The sequence below is a fragment of the Cardiocondyla obscurior genome, linkage group LG17 (assembly GCF_019399895.1).
Source record: "Cardiocondyla obscurior isolate alpha-2009 linkage group LG17, Cobs3.1, whole genome shotgun sequence".
Taxonomy (NCBI): Eukaryota; Metazoa; Arthropoda; class Insecta; order Hymenoptera; family Formicidae; genus Cardiocondyla; species Cardiocondyla obscurior.
In genome coordinates this window covers 4,883,118-4,899,601 of record NC_091880.1, presented here as the reverse complement: position 1 = coordinate 4,899,601, position 16,484 = coordinate 4,883,118, and the positions used below count along the sequence as shown (strand labels likewise).

Here is a 16,484-nt window from a genome sequence, read left to right as displayed (position 1 = left end):
TTTATCAGTCGGTCTACGTGACCGGATATTCAGTCATAAATTTCTTATAGTAACAAAAGAAGAAGCAAAGTTTCTAAACACATGAAAACCCTTCAACGCACAAGCATCGCATTACATTTCTTGGTATTTTCTTTTTTCCTTAACACAATTCTACAAGATTTATATTACACAAGTATCAAATTAATAATTGTACATTTCTATTTAAGCTACCTTATGTTTCAAGATAAATTAAAGTTTACTTGTGCCTATGTGATTTAAATTATTAGTAAATTTGATTCATCTTCGATATTAATTTTGTTACCTGTTTACAGTTTTCTAAATCAATTTGGAGGATGTATTAGCAACTTTTAAATCTTAAAAGAATTTGCAGGAAGATTTTTTTCTATTTTTAATGTACAGCCAGCTGCTAAATCTCAGATTTTACAGTAAGATGTATTTTTTTCAAATTTAAATTCTGCGTTCATTGACTCGTTCTTCACTATTTCTTTATCTATTTTTACATATAATTAGAAATAATTTATGTTACCTAAGTGTCAAATTAATAATTGAATTCTTTAAATTCAGGCAACATTATTTTTCATTTTAAATCTGCGTTTTCTGTTTCCGATGTAAGTTTATTGCTTAATAAAATTGATTTTAACATTGTTGTTATCTACGATATTGCTGTGCAAATCAGCCCTGCATTTTTAAGTGTAGATTAGCAACTTTATACAAAGAAAAACTTTTCATAAAAGATCTAATCTAAAGCCAAACTTTTGTGGCTTGAATATTAACTTACAATGCTCAGGTTACATTAATGTAAATTTAATACTTTTTACCATTAACTCTGCGCTTTGAACTTACTTTGTCGTTCATTTGCATTTACTCTCAGTAATATTTATCACATTATTCTGAATTAAACCTTAATTAATTTTTTTTTCAAAACATTAATTTTCTAATACGAGCTTCATTGAATTTAATAATCGTTAACATTTTAACACACCGCAACAGTCACCGTCAACGCAAAGTCTCTCGAGTAATTGTTAACATCGTCATATTTCAGCATATGTAGAAAAAGCTTTCTCGAAAGAAGGTAGCCTACCGATGTATAACCTAGTAAATTTCGACTTACTACTTACTGCGAAATATATGCGATTTATTAAGTCGATTGTTTTAAGATTCTTTCCTTCCTTACTCCGACTGATGTGTCGTCCATTTGTATAGGAAATTTCTACTACTCAATTGCGATTTATGCACGACGTACTTTTATGTGGCACGTCCGATTTCGTACTAAATATGACTACGCGACGATGTACGCGTTTCAGTTAGTAGTCGCGAGCACGCCATCGAGCAAGCAGCGGCAGAACGAAGAACTTGCTACCGACAAACAACTGGTAGCAAGGAAGTAAATAATCTGCAGAAATTTTTGATTTTAGAATTAAATATATTACGACCACATAACAAAATCACGCTGGTGTTGACGTATACATGAAATAACATTTGAAACCAATTAAAGTTCACAGTGCCAAATAATATACATAAAACACTTTTTAACAAGCAACTGTTAATTCGTCATCAAATGAAAGGGGTATCGATCATATACTACTCCAATAACAACACAAAACAGATTAGATTTTAACGAGTGTGGTAACCTTAATTTTCAGCACGAAATGTGGCACTTTTTTTTTTTTTTATTTAAAGTAAAATGTACAGTGGGCCTAAGAGTCGCCTATTTCGCTCCCGAGTATTATTACAATATTGTTTACAATAATTTTTGTGGAAAACTACTTTGTCAGTCGCACAATTTGGTTTGATGGTATAACTACGTTTTCACCCATGCGGAGTGGTTCCTGTGACCGAGCAGATCACGCACGCAGTGTAGCACTCGATACTCTTATACGGTCCTACTGGTTGTGGGAGTCACATGACCCATCCGTCTCGCGTGTTTTAAACTTGTTTTCGTACTTCTACTTTACATTTCCATCTCAATTAATCTAAATGATTTTTCGGTGACAAATTTCTCATTTGTAATTTATTCTTGCACATTTGCTCCGGCACGCATTACGCCATAACGCCTTTACAGTTATCGCGGCATACTACACTCATCACATTCATTACATGTGGAGAACAAATTTCGATGAATTTAATTTTTTTCTAGACTAATTTCGATCACAACAGCGAACAACTTATTTGGTCTTATTCTGTGATATCTTTAGGTTAACAATTAACTTTTGCATCAAACTGCTTATGTACATTGGCTTTCCAATCATGTAAGTTATTTACTACCTTGTAAATTCTAGAATTACGCATTATTAATCTACATATGTGAGTGGCCGTAACCATCTCCGTCGCGCGTTTTTAATTTGTTAAACGCATATATTTACGGTGGTATATCATTACCTTAATCTAATACAGAGTGTAGAAGTTTAAAATACAAAGTGCCGCTGCACTGAACTATAATTAAAGGTAAGTTTGATAGAAATGTACAATATTTTAGATTATCCAGTACGGTTTCGTCCGTCTCGCTCAAACCGTTAATTGCGCACTATGTTATTTCTCCTCGTGGAGAGGTCTATGATATCCATTTTTTATATTGTAATTTATATTCTAATTTAAATTTTTGTTAGGAATATCGCTAACAGTCCCAAGATATCGGGTTCCATCGCTGACAAAATTTCCTCTACCCAGAAGGGGCCATGTGATCCCCCTCCGTGCAAGGCTCTCAGTAACGCGGCTCTTTCTTTGTTGTATATTTCACATTGCCATAAAACGTGATTTATTGTTTGATTTGCTTTCTGACACCCGCACAGAGGAGAGTCTACGATCCCCACGTTGAACAAGTCGTCCGCCAGACTTGTACGTTCCGCCCTGATCCGATTGACAGAGACGGCGGCTCTACGGCTCAGTTCTTTCCCCCGAAACCAAGGCCTCCTGGAGGGCTCGTAGTTGCATTTGTAATATTTGTCTGATCGTGAGCTGGTGTACCGGTCGCGTTCGATCACGTTATGCAGTTACCTGAATGCATCTTCTCTCCACTCCCTCCCAAGGTCGGAAGCGGGAATATGATCCGGCGACTCGCCGCCTTCCCGCGACGCTCTTCTCGCCCCCGAATCCGCAATCTCGTTGATCTCAATTCCCCTGTGAGAGGGAACCCAATAAAATATAATGTTTTTCTCTTCTATTTCTATTAAATAGAACAAGTATTTAATTTGGAGTATAAGGTGGGATTTCTTAGAATAAGCGGTCTTTGATTCTACGGCCTTCAGGACACTCTCGGAATCCGAGAAAATTTTTACTGATCGAGCATTTCTAGTACGAGCATTTTTCAGAGCGCTTATAATTGCCATTGCCTCAAGCGAGAAGATAGAAGCTGAACTCGGAGAGCGGCCAAGGCAAGACCACTCGTCCACCCCCGAGACAGCCGCAAATCCTCCGGCCTCCCCGTTCATAGGTTTGGAGCCGTCCGTCCCGTACAAGATCTCCGAGTCGGAATCGGGAAAGAGGGACATAAATGTCTCGTTCGGGTTTTTAGATTTTGCTAACCTTTTCCCCTCCGCGAATGATACTTGAGGAGTATAAAAGTGCGAGTGCAGGGGCAGCTCAGCGAACGCTAGACCCTGGCTTTGATAAAAAAGACCGGCGTATTTAGAGACCTTATTGAATATATTTGTTAACGGTGATGCAAGATCATACCGATTCCTCCTGTGTATGTTGTTTTTATATTGCTTAGAAAGTGTTTCTAAGAGAAGAATGAGAGGGTGGCCAAGCGATGTGAGAGCTTTAGCGACAAATCTATAGCCTAAGTACTTAAATCTTGAAGAAAGGAGCGGTTCTTTAGCTTCGGCTAGCAAAATCGAGACCGACGTACATCGTTGTAAGCCGAGAGATGCGCGGAGGGCGCTGTATTGGATCTGATTCAGCTGTTTCATCAGATATTTAGAGAGACTGTGCCATACACAGGCACAGTACTCAATGCGAGATCTTACAAGCGCTCTGTATAAATTGAGAAGAAAAGATGGATGGCATCCGTACCAAGTATTTCTAAGAAATGATATTATATTAAGTGAGCTCAGGCAAGAAAGTCTAATCTTATCTATGTGGCAATTCCACTTGAGATCATCCTGAAACACGACACGCAGAAATTTAACCGACTTCTGGTTGTGAATCAATGAGTCCCATAGTGAAATGCTGTACCTTTCGTTTCTTGTTTTAGGTAACTTGCTGAAAATGCACAGATTGCTCTTGTGAGGAGCCAGGGAAAGGCCCACCTTGTTCAGCCAATTAGCGATTTTATTGGCGCCGTCCTCCAGAGTTTCCAGAGCTGAATTTACATCTCTGTCCCTGGCATAGATGCACACGTCATCTGCAAATTGAAGAATTTTTAATTCAGGGGTCAACGAGACAATATGATCTAATTTTGTTACATATAGTGAGTAAAGTAAAGGGCTGAGAACGCAGCCCTGTGGAAGTCCTCTAAATAAAACTAGTATTTCATTTATGTATCCGAACTTAATATGTATAATTCTTTTGTTAACTAAGTTATAAATGAACTTAAGAGTAAGTGGTGGAAGCCCTAAAGTTTTCAAAGTTTCTATGAGTATATCGCAGAGAACATTGTCGTATGCCCCCTGAATATTCAAAAATAAGGCCGCCGTATCCTCAAGCTTCTCTAATCCTATCGAAACCTCCGTATGGAAGATCGATAGGCTGTCAGCGCACGCTTTTTGTGTGCGGAATCCAAATTGAGTTTTAGGTAATTTGTTGTGCCGTTCCACCCACCAGTTAAGGCGATTGGCCAACATTCTTTCGGTGATTTTCAAGAGGCATTGTGCCAAGGTGATTGGCTTATACTTATCCGAGTCTTTTTTAGGTAGGAAGAATACATCGAATCTGTTCCATGATTTTGGAAAGGTTCACGAAGCATAGATATCATTCAAGATCGCTAAAAGAGCGTATCTGGCTCTCTGGTCGAGCGCCTGATATATCGGGTAACCTACACGGTCGGGTCCCGGGTTGGAATCGGGACGTGCTTGATTAATGGCCAAATTAAGTTCCTCCAGGAAGAACGGATTGTCCAGGTAAGAATCCGCCCTCGGGTTAGAGAAGGACGGAGCAGGATTTTTCACTCATGGGGGACACAGAGACTCTATCGCCTTTAACACATTTCTATAACTGTCCGGTTTATACTCGTTGGTTTTCGCGCCGCAATCGAGATTGCTCGACATTCTTTTAATTTTCTGCCAAGCGTATTTAATATTAGAATTTTTATTTAGCGTTTTGCAAAATTTTAGAAAAGATTCTTTTTTAATTGTTTTCAGTTCTCTTTTCGTTTTCGCGACTATTTTTTTGTAGTTAATAAAATTTTTCCACGTCTATGCGTATTTAAGTTTAAGAAAAGCCGCTTTTCTGAGTCTCATGATTCTGTCGCAATCCTGGTTCCACCAGTAGTTTTTAGTTTTGCTATTTTTGTTTTTAGAATTAGAATTTTTGAAATTACTGTTAGGAGAGCCCTTCGAATTTCCGTGAGAACAGTTTGCTGCTAGTTGCGATTCACCGATATCAAATTTCCCGGTATTCCGGTAGTCAACATCCCCGAGGCACCCAACGACTATGTCCATGAAAGTTGTATATTTACACTCCAAGTCTACACTACTGTCAAACGCAACCGAACATAAATCCTGAGACACAGATGCAAGGCGAGACCCCATCGCATCCCAGTCCGTGCACGGGCCATACAGCCGTGGAGAGCCCCGAAATGTGAGATGGCCTTCTATCCCCTCAGTAATTCCGATTTCCACGGCAAAATGATCGCTTTCCCATAGGTGGTCGAGGACGTTTCATTTAAAGATTGGAGCGAGGTCCGAGTTACAAAAGGAAATATCAATTGCGGATTGGTAATTTGCTCGGAAGGAAAAGAATGTTGGTTTTCCGTTGTTGAAAATCTCAGATTCGGAGGCAACGAGAGCCTCAAAGAGCTTACTTCCGTCCGCGTTGGTGTTCAAGCTCCCTCAGGAGGCGTGGTGGGCGTTGATGTCCCCGCATATCAAATATCTTTTTCCCAATTGTTTAATAAATTTTGTCCATGCTTCCGTAGGTATATGTACATATGAAGGCCTATAACAAGACACTATTGTCACTGGGTTGTTATTTATAAATATTTGGGCTGAGCATGCTTCCAGCAAGTTGTTACAACGATCTTTAAGTTCAAACGTTTAATATTTGACGCCGGCCCTAATAAATATAGCCGCGCCGCCGCCTCTCCTATACTGGTCTCTATCGAATCTTATGCAATCGAACCCTCGCAGAGTTACCCTGGCGTATGGCTTAAGCCATGTCTCTGATAAAATTATTATGTCATATTTACTTGAATGGTATTCCAATTCTGCAATTTTACCGTTAATATTCTGACATTTCCATTGGAGTATGTTTATCATTGTTTTGGTAGTTAATTTACAAATTTAATTAAAGTGTATTAAGTTAGTTAGTTTAAAATTTAAGTAAGTTTTAGTCAATTTCTAAAATCAGTCAGATATAACAGATAAAAGCGAATTGGCAAAGTAATTAATTTTTTGATTGTGTGTATATTTAACGCGTAGATATCTATGTATCTTGCCACTCTTCCTATTATGTCTGACTTATTCTTACAGTTCTTTATATATTTAGTAATTTTTGACCATAGAATGGAGTCTTCCGAATTTAATATTTCGACCGGTAATCCAATTTTCTGTTGACTTGGTGGATTATTAATATAAGATGCAGCGTACCTGGGCTCCTCCGATATTATCTGCGCGTACGACTTTTCTGATATTTGATGATTAGCATGCTGGGCCTTCCGAATTTCAGAGAAATTACTTGCCGGCAGCGATGGAAAGTTTTCCGATAAGGTTAGGTTACTCTGATTGTTTTTATTCTCGTCAAATTTTCTTCTGGCCGAAAAAAAGGCGATGCCCTCCGTTGCCATAGTTTTGGATATAGACCTCCTCCTCGCTATTTCAGGGCATGATCCATCCAGGCTCCTGTGAGCACCGTTGCAATTTTTGCACCTTGGTGGCAGAGTGCAATTCGACGATGGTTCCTCGTGCTCTTTGTCACCGCAATTCCGGCAACACGGGTGACTTCGACAGAATTTACTTGTATGACCTATTTTACCACAAGTCAAGCATATACGAACTCTCGGAACAAATACTTCTACGTGATTAATCGTATTCCACAGTTTTAGTGTTAGAGGAACTCTACGTGTTCTTAATGTCATTTTAATTGATTTAGAGTCTACTAGGTTATATGTGTTTGTTGAGAAATAACTTTATATTAAAATATTATTCAAACTGAGTGTGCTATATTGTAATATAATATTAAGTAAATAAAACGTGCTTTAGAATCAAGAAGAGTGTAATGAACCGTTAGAACAAAAGATATAGATTCAGATTAATCATAATTACGTGCTTGAAAGAAATAGTATCTCTAGATTAAGAGACAAAGAAACGAGAGGGCCAACGGGCCACTAAATAAACCGGAGCGTCTCAGATGCATTCAAGCAGCCACTCAGTGAACATCAGTGTATCTCATTTATTAATTATATGTTATATTAAATCACAGTTTAATCGTTTATTTACTTCAATTTATTCATCCAACTCTACAGTGTTATTTAATGTTTCCCTTCTCTTAAGCCGTTCCGCTTTTATTGGCCGGAGAAAGGGATTTCTAAATGAAATTTCTTCTAAAATTTCTTTTTCTGTTATATCTGTAGGAATACCTCTAATCACGACACACCTTGATAACATCCAGTCTGGAATTTGCAATCTATATCTTGATTTTTTGATAAATTCGTTTTCTAAAAATTGGTTTGCCTCATGATAAGAATCAAATACTACTTTCCAGCAAAATCTGGATAGTTTATTAATTTCGTTAAATCTAATCCCGCATTGAAACAGGAATCTTCCTATTTCAACCGGAGATGGTACATTATTGTTTGATTCACGATCAATAGTAAGAAGGACCGCAAACGGACCTTCGTCTTTATTATTATATTTTTGAATGATTCTATTATTGCTAAATGTGTCAGTCGTACCTGGTTTTCCTGCTGTAAGGAAATTCTTATCCTGTAAGTCCACACCTTTTTTAGGATTAATCGGATTAGATGGTTCGTTAGTTACATTTACAGCCTTTGTTAGGCTGACTTTTTTCCTCTTTTTACTGGGTTGAATGTTGTCTATATTGTTTTTGTTTAGGTTTGATGTTTTTGGTTCTTCCCCGACTGTTGACATGTCATTAAGGTCCTCTCTGTGTCTTAACTCCGTATCCGAGGTCCTTTGTTCTATTTCATTCGATGATCGGCGCGAGGAGCGTCTCTCGATCTCCATTTCAGCTGAATCTGGATCTGTGATCTCGCCCGCTATGTGACGGGCGAGGTTAGAAATGTGCTGTGCTTCTATTCTACTTTAAGGTTTGCCAGGAGATAGATCAGTTAATTAATAAATCAATTATGATTATAGTGACTTATCCGGAAAGCTACTCCGGGTATTGACAGGCTAGACCGTTATATAAGTTTTAACTACTGTTCCACACGTTTTAACTGCTTTGTTGTTCTAAAAGAACTCCATGTAACACTTTGTTGCAGATATAACTTAAAATATTTGCAAAATTGACACTAGCTTTGATATTAATTACGTAACTCATCTACAATTTTGTACATCACTTTAGAAAGTGAATTAGCAACTTTCAAACTTGAGAAAAATTTGCAGTAAGATTTCCATCGGGTTTCAATGTACTGACATTTAGTACATCTCAAATTTTACAGTAAGATGCACTTCTTTCTAATTTTAATATTGCGTTATTTGACTTGTTCTATCACTATTTCTTTAGTTTTTGCATATAATTTCAAAAAATTTTGTACATACAAGTATCAGATTAATAATAGTTTTTTTTTTTTATCTTGGAGCAATATTATATTTCATGTTGCGACAAAGTATTCTGGTGTCATTGTGACTTAAATTATTTGTGAAATTGATTTTAGCTTGGATGTTAGTTACGTTACCTGTCCACAATTTTGTAAAACTATTTGGAAAGTGAATTAGCAAGTTTTAAACTAGAAACTAATTTGCATTAACATTTTCATCTTAGTTTTAATTTTCAGATATATGTTAATCTCAGATTTTACTGTACGATGTGCTTTTTTCAAATTTTAATTTGCGTTATTTGACCTGTTCACTCACTACATCTCCTTCTTCTTTTAAACAATTCTACAAGATTTATATTATATAAGTATCAAATTAATAATTGTACTCTTCTATTTAGGCTACCTTATGTTTCATGATAAATTAAAGTTTACTTGTGCCTCTGTTATTTAAATTATTAGTAAATTTGATTCATCTTCGATATTAATTTTGTTACCTGTTTACAATTTTCTAAATCAATTTAGAGGATGTATTAGCAACTTTTAAATCTTAAAAAATTTGCAGGAAGATTTTTTTCTATTTTTAATGTACAGCCAACTGCAAAATTTCAGATTTTACAGCAAGATGTATTTTTTCAAATTTAAATTTTGCGTTAATTGACTCGTTCTTCACTGTTTCGTTATCTATTTTTACATATAATTTGAAATGATTTATGTTATCTAAGTGTCGAATTAATAATTGTATTTTTTAAATTCAGGCAACTTTATTTTTTATTTTAAATCTGCGTTTTCTGTTTCCGATGCAAGTTTATTGCTTAATAAAATTGATTTTAACATTGTTGTTATCTACGATATTGCTGTGCAAATCAGCTCTGCATTTTTAAGTGTAGATTAGCAACTTAATACAGAAAAAAAGCTTTTCATAAAAGATCTAATCTAAAGCCAAACTTTTGTGGCTTGAATATTAACTTACAATGCTCAGGTTACATTAATGTAAATTTAATACTTTTTACCATTAACTCTGCGCTTTGAACTTACTTTGTCGTTCATTTGCATTTACTCTCAGTAACATTTTTCACATTATTTTGAATTAAACCTTAATTAATTTTTTTTTCAAAACATTAATTTTTTAAGACGAGCTTCATTGAATTTAATAATCGTTAACATTTTAACACACCGGAACAGTCACCGTCAACGCAAAGTCTTTCGAGTAGTTGTTAACATCGTCATATTTCAGCATATGTAGAAAAACCTTTCTCAAAAGAAAGTAGCCTACCGATTTATAATCTAGTAAATTTCGACTTACTACTTACTGCGAAATATATGCGATTTATTAAGTCGATTGTTTTAAGATTCTTTCCTTCCTTACTCCGACTGATGTGTCGTCCATTTGTATAGGAAATTTCTACTACTCAATTGCGATGTATGCACGACGTACTTTTATGTGGCACGTCCGATTTCCTCACCAGCCGTGTTCGAGCTTTGGAGAGAATTGAGGCTCTTCCGGATCTGCCGCACTTATCACCACCTTGAAGCTCGACTCAACGAAAAATCAGCAACGTGGCCACTCGTCCAATCTCAGCAGGCAGCAGTTCGAGCTCATCCAGCAGCCAGTTCACCTGCGACTGCTGCCAAGGGCCTCACTTCATTGTGATGTGCCCAAGATTTAGAGAATTTAACCTGCCGGATCGAAACAACATAGCCATTGATAAGAGGCTGTGTTTAACTGCCTAGGCCGACACCATCTTAAGGCCTGCAAAAGTAAGCATGGTTGTAAGAAGTGTCCGCCCAGGCACCAAACCATGCTGCACGAGACCTTCCCAAGCGAGGAACTCATCGCGGCTGGGAAAACAGCCATAGCAAAAACTTACTGAAGAGGTTGAGGCAATCGCCGACTCAACGCTTAAGTTCGACTCATCTCATTCAACTCTGTTGGCCACGGCCCTGGCAAAACTCAACTCTCCGACAACTCAACATACAGTAAGACTACTCATCGACTCAGGATCTGAGCTCACTTTCATGTCGGAGCATCTCGTGAAACAACTCAGAATTCAAAGGCAGCACTCAACGGTCTCAATTCTTGGAATCGGTGGCAGTCAGTCAACTCATACAAAAGAAATCGTCGAACTCAAGCTCTGTGCTACTCATACTTCAGCGACGGTTGTCATCGATGCTCACATCTTAAAATCAGTGACTTCTTGCAGAAATTAACTTTGGCTGATCCTGACTTCTTGATGCCACGGTCCGTCGATATCATCCTCGGCGCGGATTATTACGGGCAAGTCATCAAGCCAAACATCATCAGATACTCACCAGTGACGCCAATTGCGCAGCTTTCAATATTCGGGTGGCTCGTTCTCGGACCTGTTTGCGCATTTTCCAGCAAACATTTCACATCATGCCACGCCATTATTCAACGACAAGAAGATGAACTTCAAGATTTGCTGACTAAGTTCTGGACTCAAGAAGAAGTTCCTACATCATCAACTGAACAACTCACGCCTGAAGAACAGCAATGCTAAGATCATTTCAAGAAGACTCACTCACAAGATTCAGACGGACGGTACGTCGTCAGAATACCACTTTGTTCATCACTCAAGGAATTGGGAGATTCATACGTCAACGCTCATCAATGTTTTCAACGTTTACTCAAGAGATTGTCAAAAGATCTTGAATATCATCAACAATATCGACAATTTCTGGAAGAATATCAACGTCTCAATCACATGGTAAAGGCACCAGCAAATTCTCAACGTAACCAGTGTTACTATATGCCTCACCATGGAGTACTTAGACCAGAGAGCACAACGACAAAGCTCAGAGTCGTTTTCAACGGTTCAAGTAAAACTTCATCGGATCGTTTTCTCAACGACATTATGCATACTGGAGCAAAATTGCAACTTGACGTTCCAGATGTGCTCTTCTAGATTCGACATCATCGACATCTGTTTGCTACGGACATCACCAAGATGTTTAGACAGATCAGAGTACATGAAGAAGATTGGAATCTTCAGCGTATTCTGTGTATTGACGAAGAACTCAAGGAGACGCCGTTTCAACTCACCACCGTTACATATGGCACAAGGGCTGCGCCCTTTCTTGCAGTATGAACTTTGCTGCAACTTGTTGAGGACAAAGGACATCGATTCCCTCTTACCGTGCCTTCCATCACGCATGGCAGATATGTCGACGACATGTTCGGTGGAGCAGATTCTACTCAACAACTCAAGAAAATTGCAAATTAGCTGATCGGCTTGTGCAATGCCGGTGGTTTTCCATTGGCAAAATGGCACGCCACTCATGAAGACCTTCTCAACTCTATTTCGTCATCTCAAGACCAGGGCACTCATATTTCATTCGGCAATTGCGAAGCCAAGATTCTCGGATTGAAATGGGCACCGCAACAAGATACATTCATCTTCTCTTCCAGAGAAAATTCATCACACTCACGACTCACCAAACGCCTTATGTTATCTGAAGTGGCTCAAATATTTGACCCGCTCGGTTTCATCTTACCAGTAGTCATCCGAGCTAATGTTATTGCAAGAGCTCTGACTACACAAAATCGGATGGGACGATCCATTACCATTTCAGATCTTTACCCGATAGCTTACCATCAGAGAAGAACTCACTCAACTGGCCAGACTCTCAATTTCACGGTGGTTTAATACTTGAAGCGACTCAACTGTGAAATTGCACGGATTCTCTGATGCGTCTCAACTTGCCATGGCAGCTGTCATTTACATCATCACACACTCACCGTCTACATAGCTCACTAGTGCATTTGTTGGCTCGAAAACAAAGGTCGCACCGCTCAAGAGACTCACTATCCCGAGACTCGAACTCACAGCAGCGCTGCTCTTAGCGAGACTCATGAAATACGTTCAAGCTACTCTCAACGTGAACGTAGCCTCATCTCACATGTGGACGGATTCAATGACAACACTCGGGTCAAATCACATGCATCTTGCTGGAAGGATTTCGTCCGGAACCGGGTAACATTAATTCAAAAACTCGCTCTCGACGCTCGCTGGAGACATGTTCCCGGAACGGTTAATCCAGCAGATTGTGCATCAAGAGGCATGACCGTCGCTCAACTTCATCAACACTCACTATGGTGGACGGGACCGCCATGGATTTTGGAATCACCGGACACATGGCCGGCTCAACCAACGCTCTCAGGCAACGAAAGCGAGCTTGAAGCACGACCAGGGATTTCATTCGTTGGAACGACTCAACCGGATTACCAGTGGACGCTAATCTACAGGTACTCATCACTCAACAAGTTATTGAGAATAACAGTTCTCTGTTTCAGGTTTATCTCACGACTGAGACGAACCTGTGACGCGATTTCAACCTCGGTGATTCCACCAATTGAATTGGAAAAGGCGAGAAATTATTGGATCAGCGCAACTCAAAGCATTCACTTCTCGCACGAAATCAAGATTCTCCGCTCAAACTCAAGGTTGCCAACGACTCACGTACTCAACCGACTCACCGCTTATATCGACTCTGAGAAACTTCTATGTGTAGGAGAACGTCTCGACAATTCATCACTTCCACTAGATGCAAAACACCCTGCGATTCTACCGCGACACTCTCCATTCACTCATCTTGTGATCGACTCAGCACACAAGAGAACATTTCATGGAGGCACATATCAGATAATCATACTGGATAGTCGGCGGTCGAGCTCCTGTGAAATCATTCATACTCAAATGCGTTCGGTGCGCCCGCGAGAGGGGGATCCGTGTTCATCAACTGATGGGCCAACTACCCCTTTCAAGGGTCAACCCTTCGCACCCTTTCACTCACACAGGAGTCGACTACGCCGGCCCTCTCATCATCAAGTCCTGGCGAGGCCGAGGTGCAAAGACTCACAAGGCGTGGATTTGCGTCTTCGTCTGCTTCACGACATCAGCTGTGCACCTCGAAGCCGTCAGCGATTACTCAACCGAAGGATTCATTGCCACTTACAGAAGATTCACCGCTAGAAGAGGCCTTGTACATACTCTCTACTCAAACTGTGACACCAACTTTATGGGCGCCGCCACAGAACTCAACAAGTTATTTCGGCAAGAAACTCGAGCTCATCAAGAATTGGCGACACTCTTCGCTCAAGATGGAATTCACTGGAAGTTCAGTCCTCCTGCATCTCCACACATGGGTGGAAAATAGGAGGCGGTGGTCAAATCGATCAAATTTCATCTCCGACGGACCGTCGCAGACACACCGCTTACTATGGAGGAAATCTCAACGTTGTTGGCTCAGATCGAAGCCATATTAAACTTTCGACCTCTTGAGCCACTCAGTGACGACCCTCAGGACCTTGCAGCAATCACACCAGGCCACTTTCTCATCGGAACCGCTCTCACCACCGTGCCTGAGCCACCACTCAAGGATTTGGAAATCTCAAGGCTCTCACGGTGGCAGTTTATTCAACAGCGAGTGCAATACTTCTGAACTCATTGGTCATCTCACTACCTTCAACGACAATGTTCAATCACCAAGTGGCATCATCGGTACAACAAGATCAAGATTGGTGCGTTGGTCCTCATCACGAATGAACGACTGCCGCCATGCAAGTGGCCCTTGGCCAGAATCATCGCACTGCACCCGGGACACGATGGACTCACTCGAGTTGTCACCTTGAAGACGGCAACTACCACTCTCATCAGACCTGTGATGAAGTTGGCAATTCTGCCTCTCCCGCAGCCGCATCAAGAAGAATCTCAACCGGAGGATTAGACTCAATTTCCCGGATCCTAACCCATGTAAATTACATTGTACAATGTAGACGTCACTGTACCCTGTCTCTTTCTGTGATACCAGAAAGAAGTCACATTTGATAGGGCTAGTTATAACATCGTCTACTATGGTACCTGGATCTGGGTTATCGTTGTTACAAAACAATCTAGTATTTAGTCGTTTTGTCACGATTATAGAAGTCATCCTATATTTATCTGAACCTCGATACAATTCGCCGGGCCTTTCCTCTCAGCTCAACTTACTCAAAACTCGAGTAATCAGCAACCCTGTCGCTGATGGAGCCGGAATGTTAAAAGATCTGACTATGGTAATTAGAATTGTCACCGCCGCGGGGACAGCACTTCGTGGCTGATCACCGGCGACAGATCGATATCGATCTGTCGTTCGATATTTTGCCTCCGATTCTCGAAGGCGTTGCCGGCTCGAGTATCTCAGTGTTCACTCAGCCGTGCCTAGCATTGTCTCGTATGCAACGTAGTTCTCGCAACTCTGAAGATTACTCATTGAACGACTCATCCGGAAGATTCAAGCTATTGTATAAAGTGCAACTCAGCCAGCGCATCTTCGCCGTGTGCAGATTCGACGAATTGACTGGCAGACATCATCCTGCAGCACGAGGCGTATTGAACCTCGTGCTCAGTTACTCAAAAGACTTCGCAACGTCTCAGCGTTAGAATTAATATAATTTTGATTGCAGTTACCACTCAGTGCGAATTTTTACAAACTCTTGACTCAATAGTAAACTCAGTAAAACTCATATTAGCATCAGTGCGGATCTCAACGGGCGAACACGTGCTCACCGCGTGCCGCCGCGTGGCTCTAAATCGAGGGACTTCCATCTGCCTTTTCGTACGATCTCATACCGACCACGACCGCGTAACATCCCCGCGGCGTTAGTAAAACTTACATAACATTTGTAAGATCTCAATTTTATACAACAGGTTACAAGGAATAAAAGGGCAAACTAAGCACTGCCATAATTAGAATGGCACTGACTTTACTAAAACGTCTCGTCGGTCAACAGAGGAGACGTGCGGAAGGTTTTCGACGAGTCCTACACACTATTCGCCAGACACCTCGCCAAGCTCTAACGGCTGTGCAGATTAAACTTGTCCTCGATGACTTGAAAGAATACTGGAAGGAGATCTACGCGACAGATTTAGAGATAAGTGTTCTCGAGAATGCGGAAACTGATGCTTATATGATAGAGGAAGTGTTGCAGAAAGTAGAAGAAGAGTATCGAGAGGGCCGTAACGAATTAACGACATTATTAAGCGAGCTTGAGTCTACAACTGAACCTGTACTGTTGTTGCACCACGGGGGTGCTGTGGGGTCCGTTCTCCGGAGAATGTAGACCGTTGTAGTAATTAACGTATCTTTTTATTTTCCTTTTACTAGAATCTTACAGTTATCAACGCCACGCGTTTAACTTCTAATTGCGACTGCCCGTTCGGGCAGCAGTTGCCCCTATATATGCCCTGGCTGTTGCTATGTCAAAAATCATAGCAATCAGCATATTAGCGGGTGGCAACCGCGAATGTTCTCGAAGCGTCGCGTCCCGGCAGGAAATGCCGGGTTACTTTGATCGGCGGTATTCTGCCGATCAAGCTAAATGGTCGCGCGCGTGCGACATTCCATCGTTATTCTCGAGCCTTCTGTTGCCAGGAGCTCGGGATATAACACTGTCAACGTCTTTAGTTAACGTTTCTGATACTGATATTCTTAAAACTTAAACTAACAGACTTCCTAAATTAGTTGAAATTATTTTTACAGGCAAAATTGAAAATTGGGACACATTTAGTGCATATTTTAGGTCAACCATACACATAAGATCGAGCTTATC

General features: G+C 40.2%; 1 protein-coding gene across 1 annotated transcript; it reads left to right on the top strand.

Annotated features, from left to right (window-relative positions):
• Window positions 1-10,639: 10,639 nt before the first annotated feature.
• Window positions 10,640-11,799, top strand: LOC139109429 (uncharacterized). Its single transcript, XM_070668481.1, has 4 exons — window positions 10,640-10,645; window positions 10,781-11,032; window positions 11,077-11,384; window positions 11,448-11,799. Exons 1-4 carry the CDS (start codon window positions 10,640-10,642, stop codon window positions 11,797-11,799), a joined length of 918 nt encoding a protein of 305 aa, XP_070524582.1.
• Window positions 11,800-16,484: the final 4,685 nt, after the last annotated feature.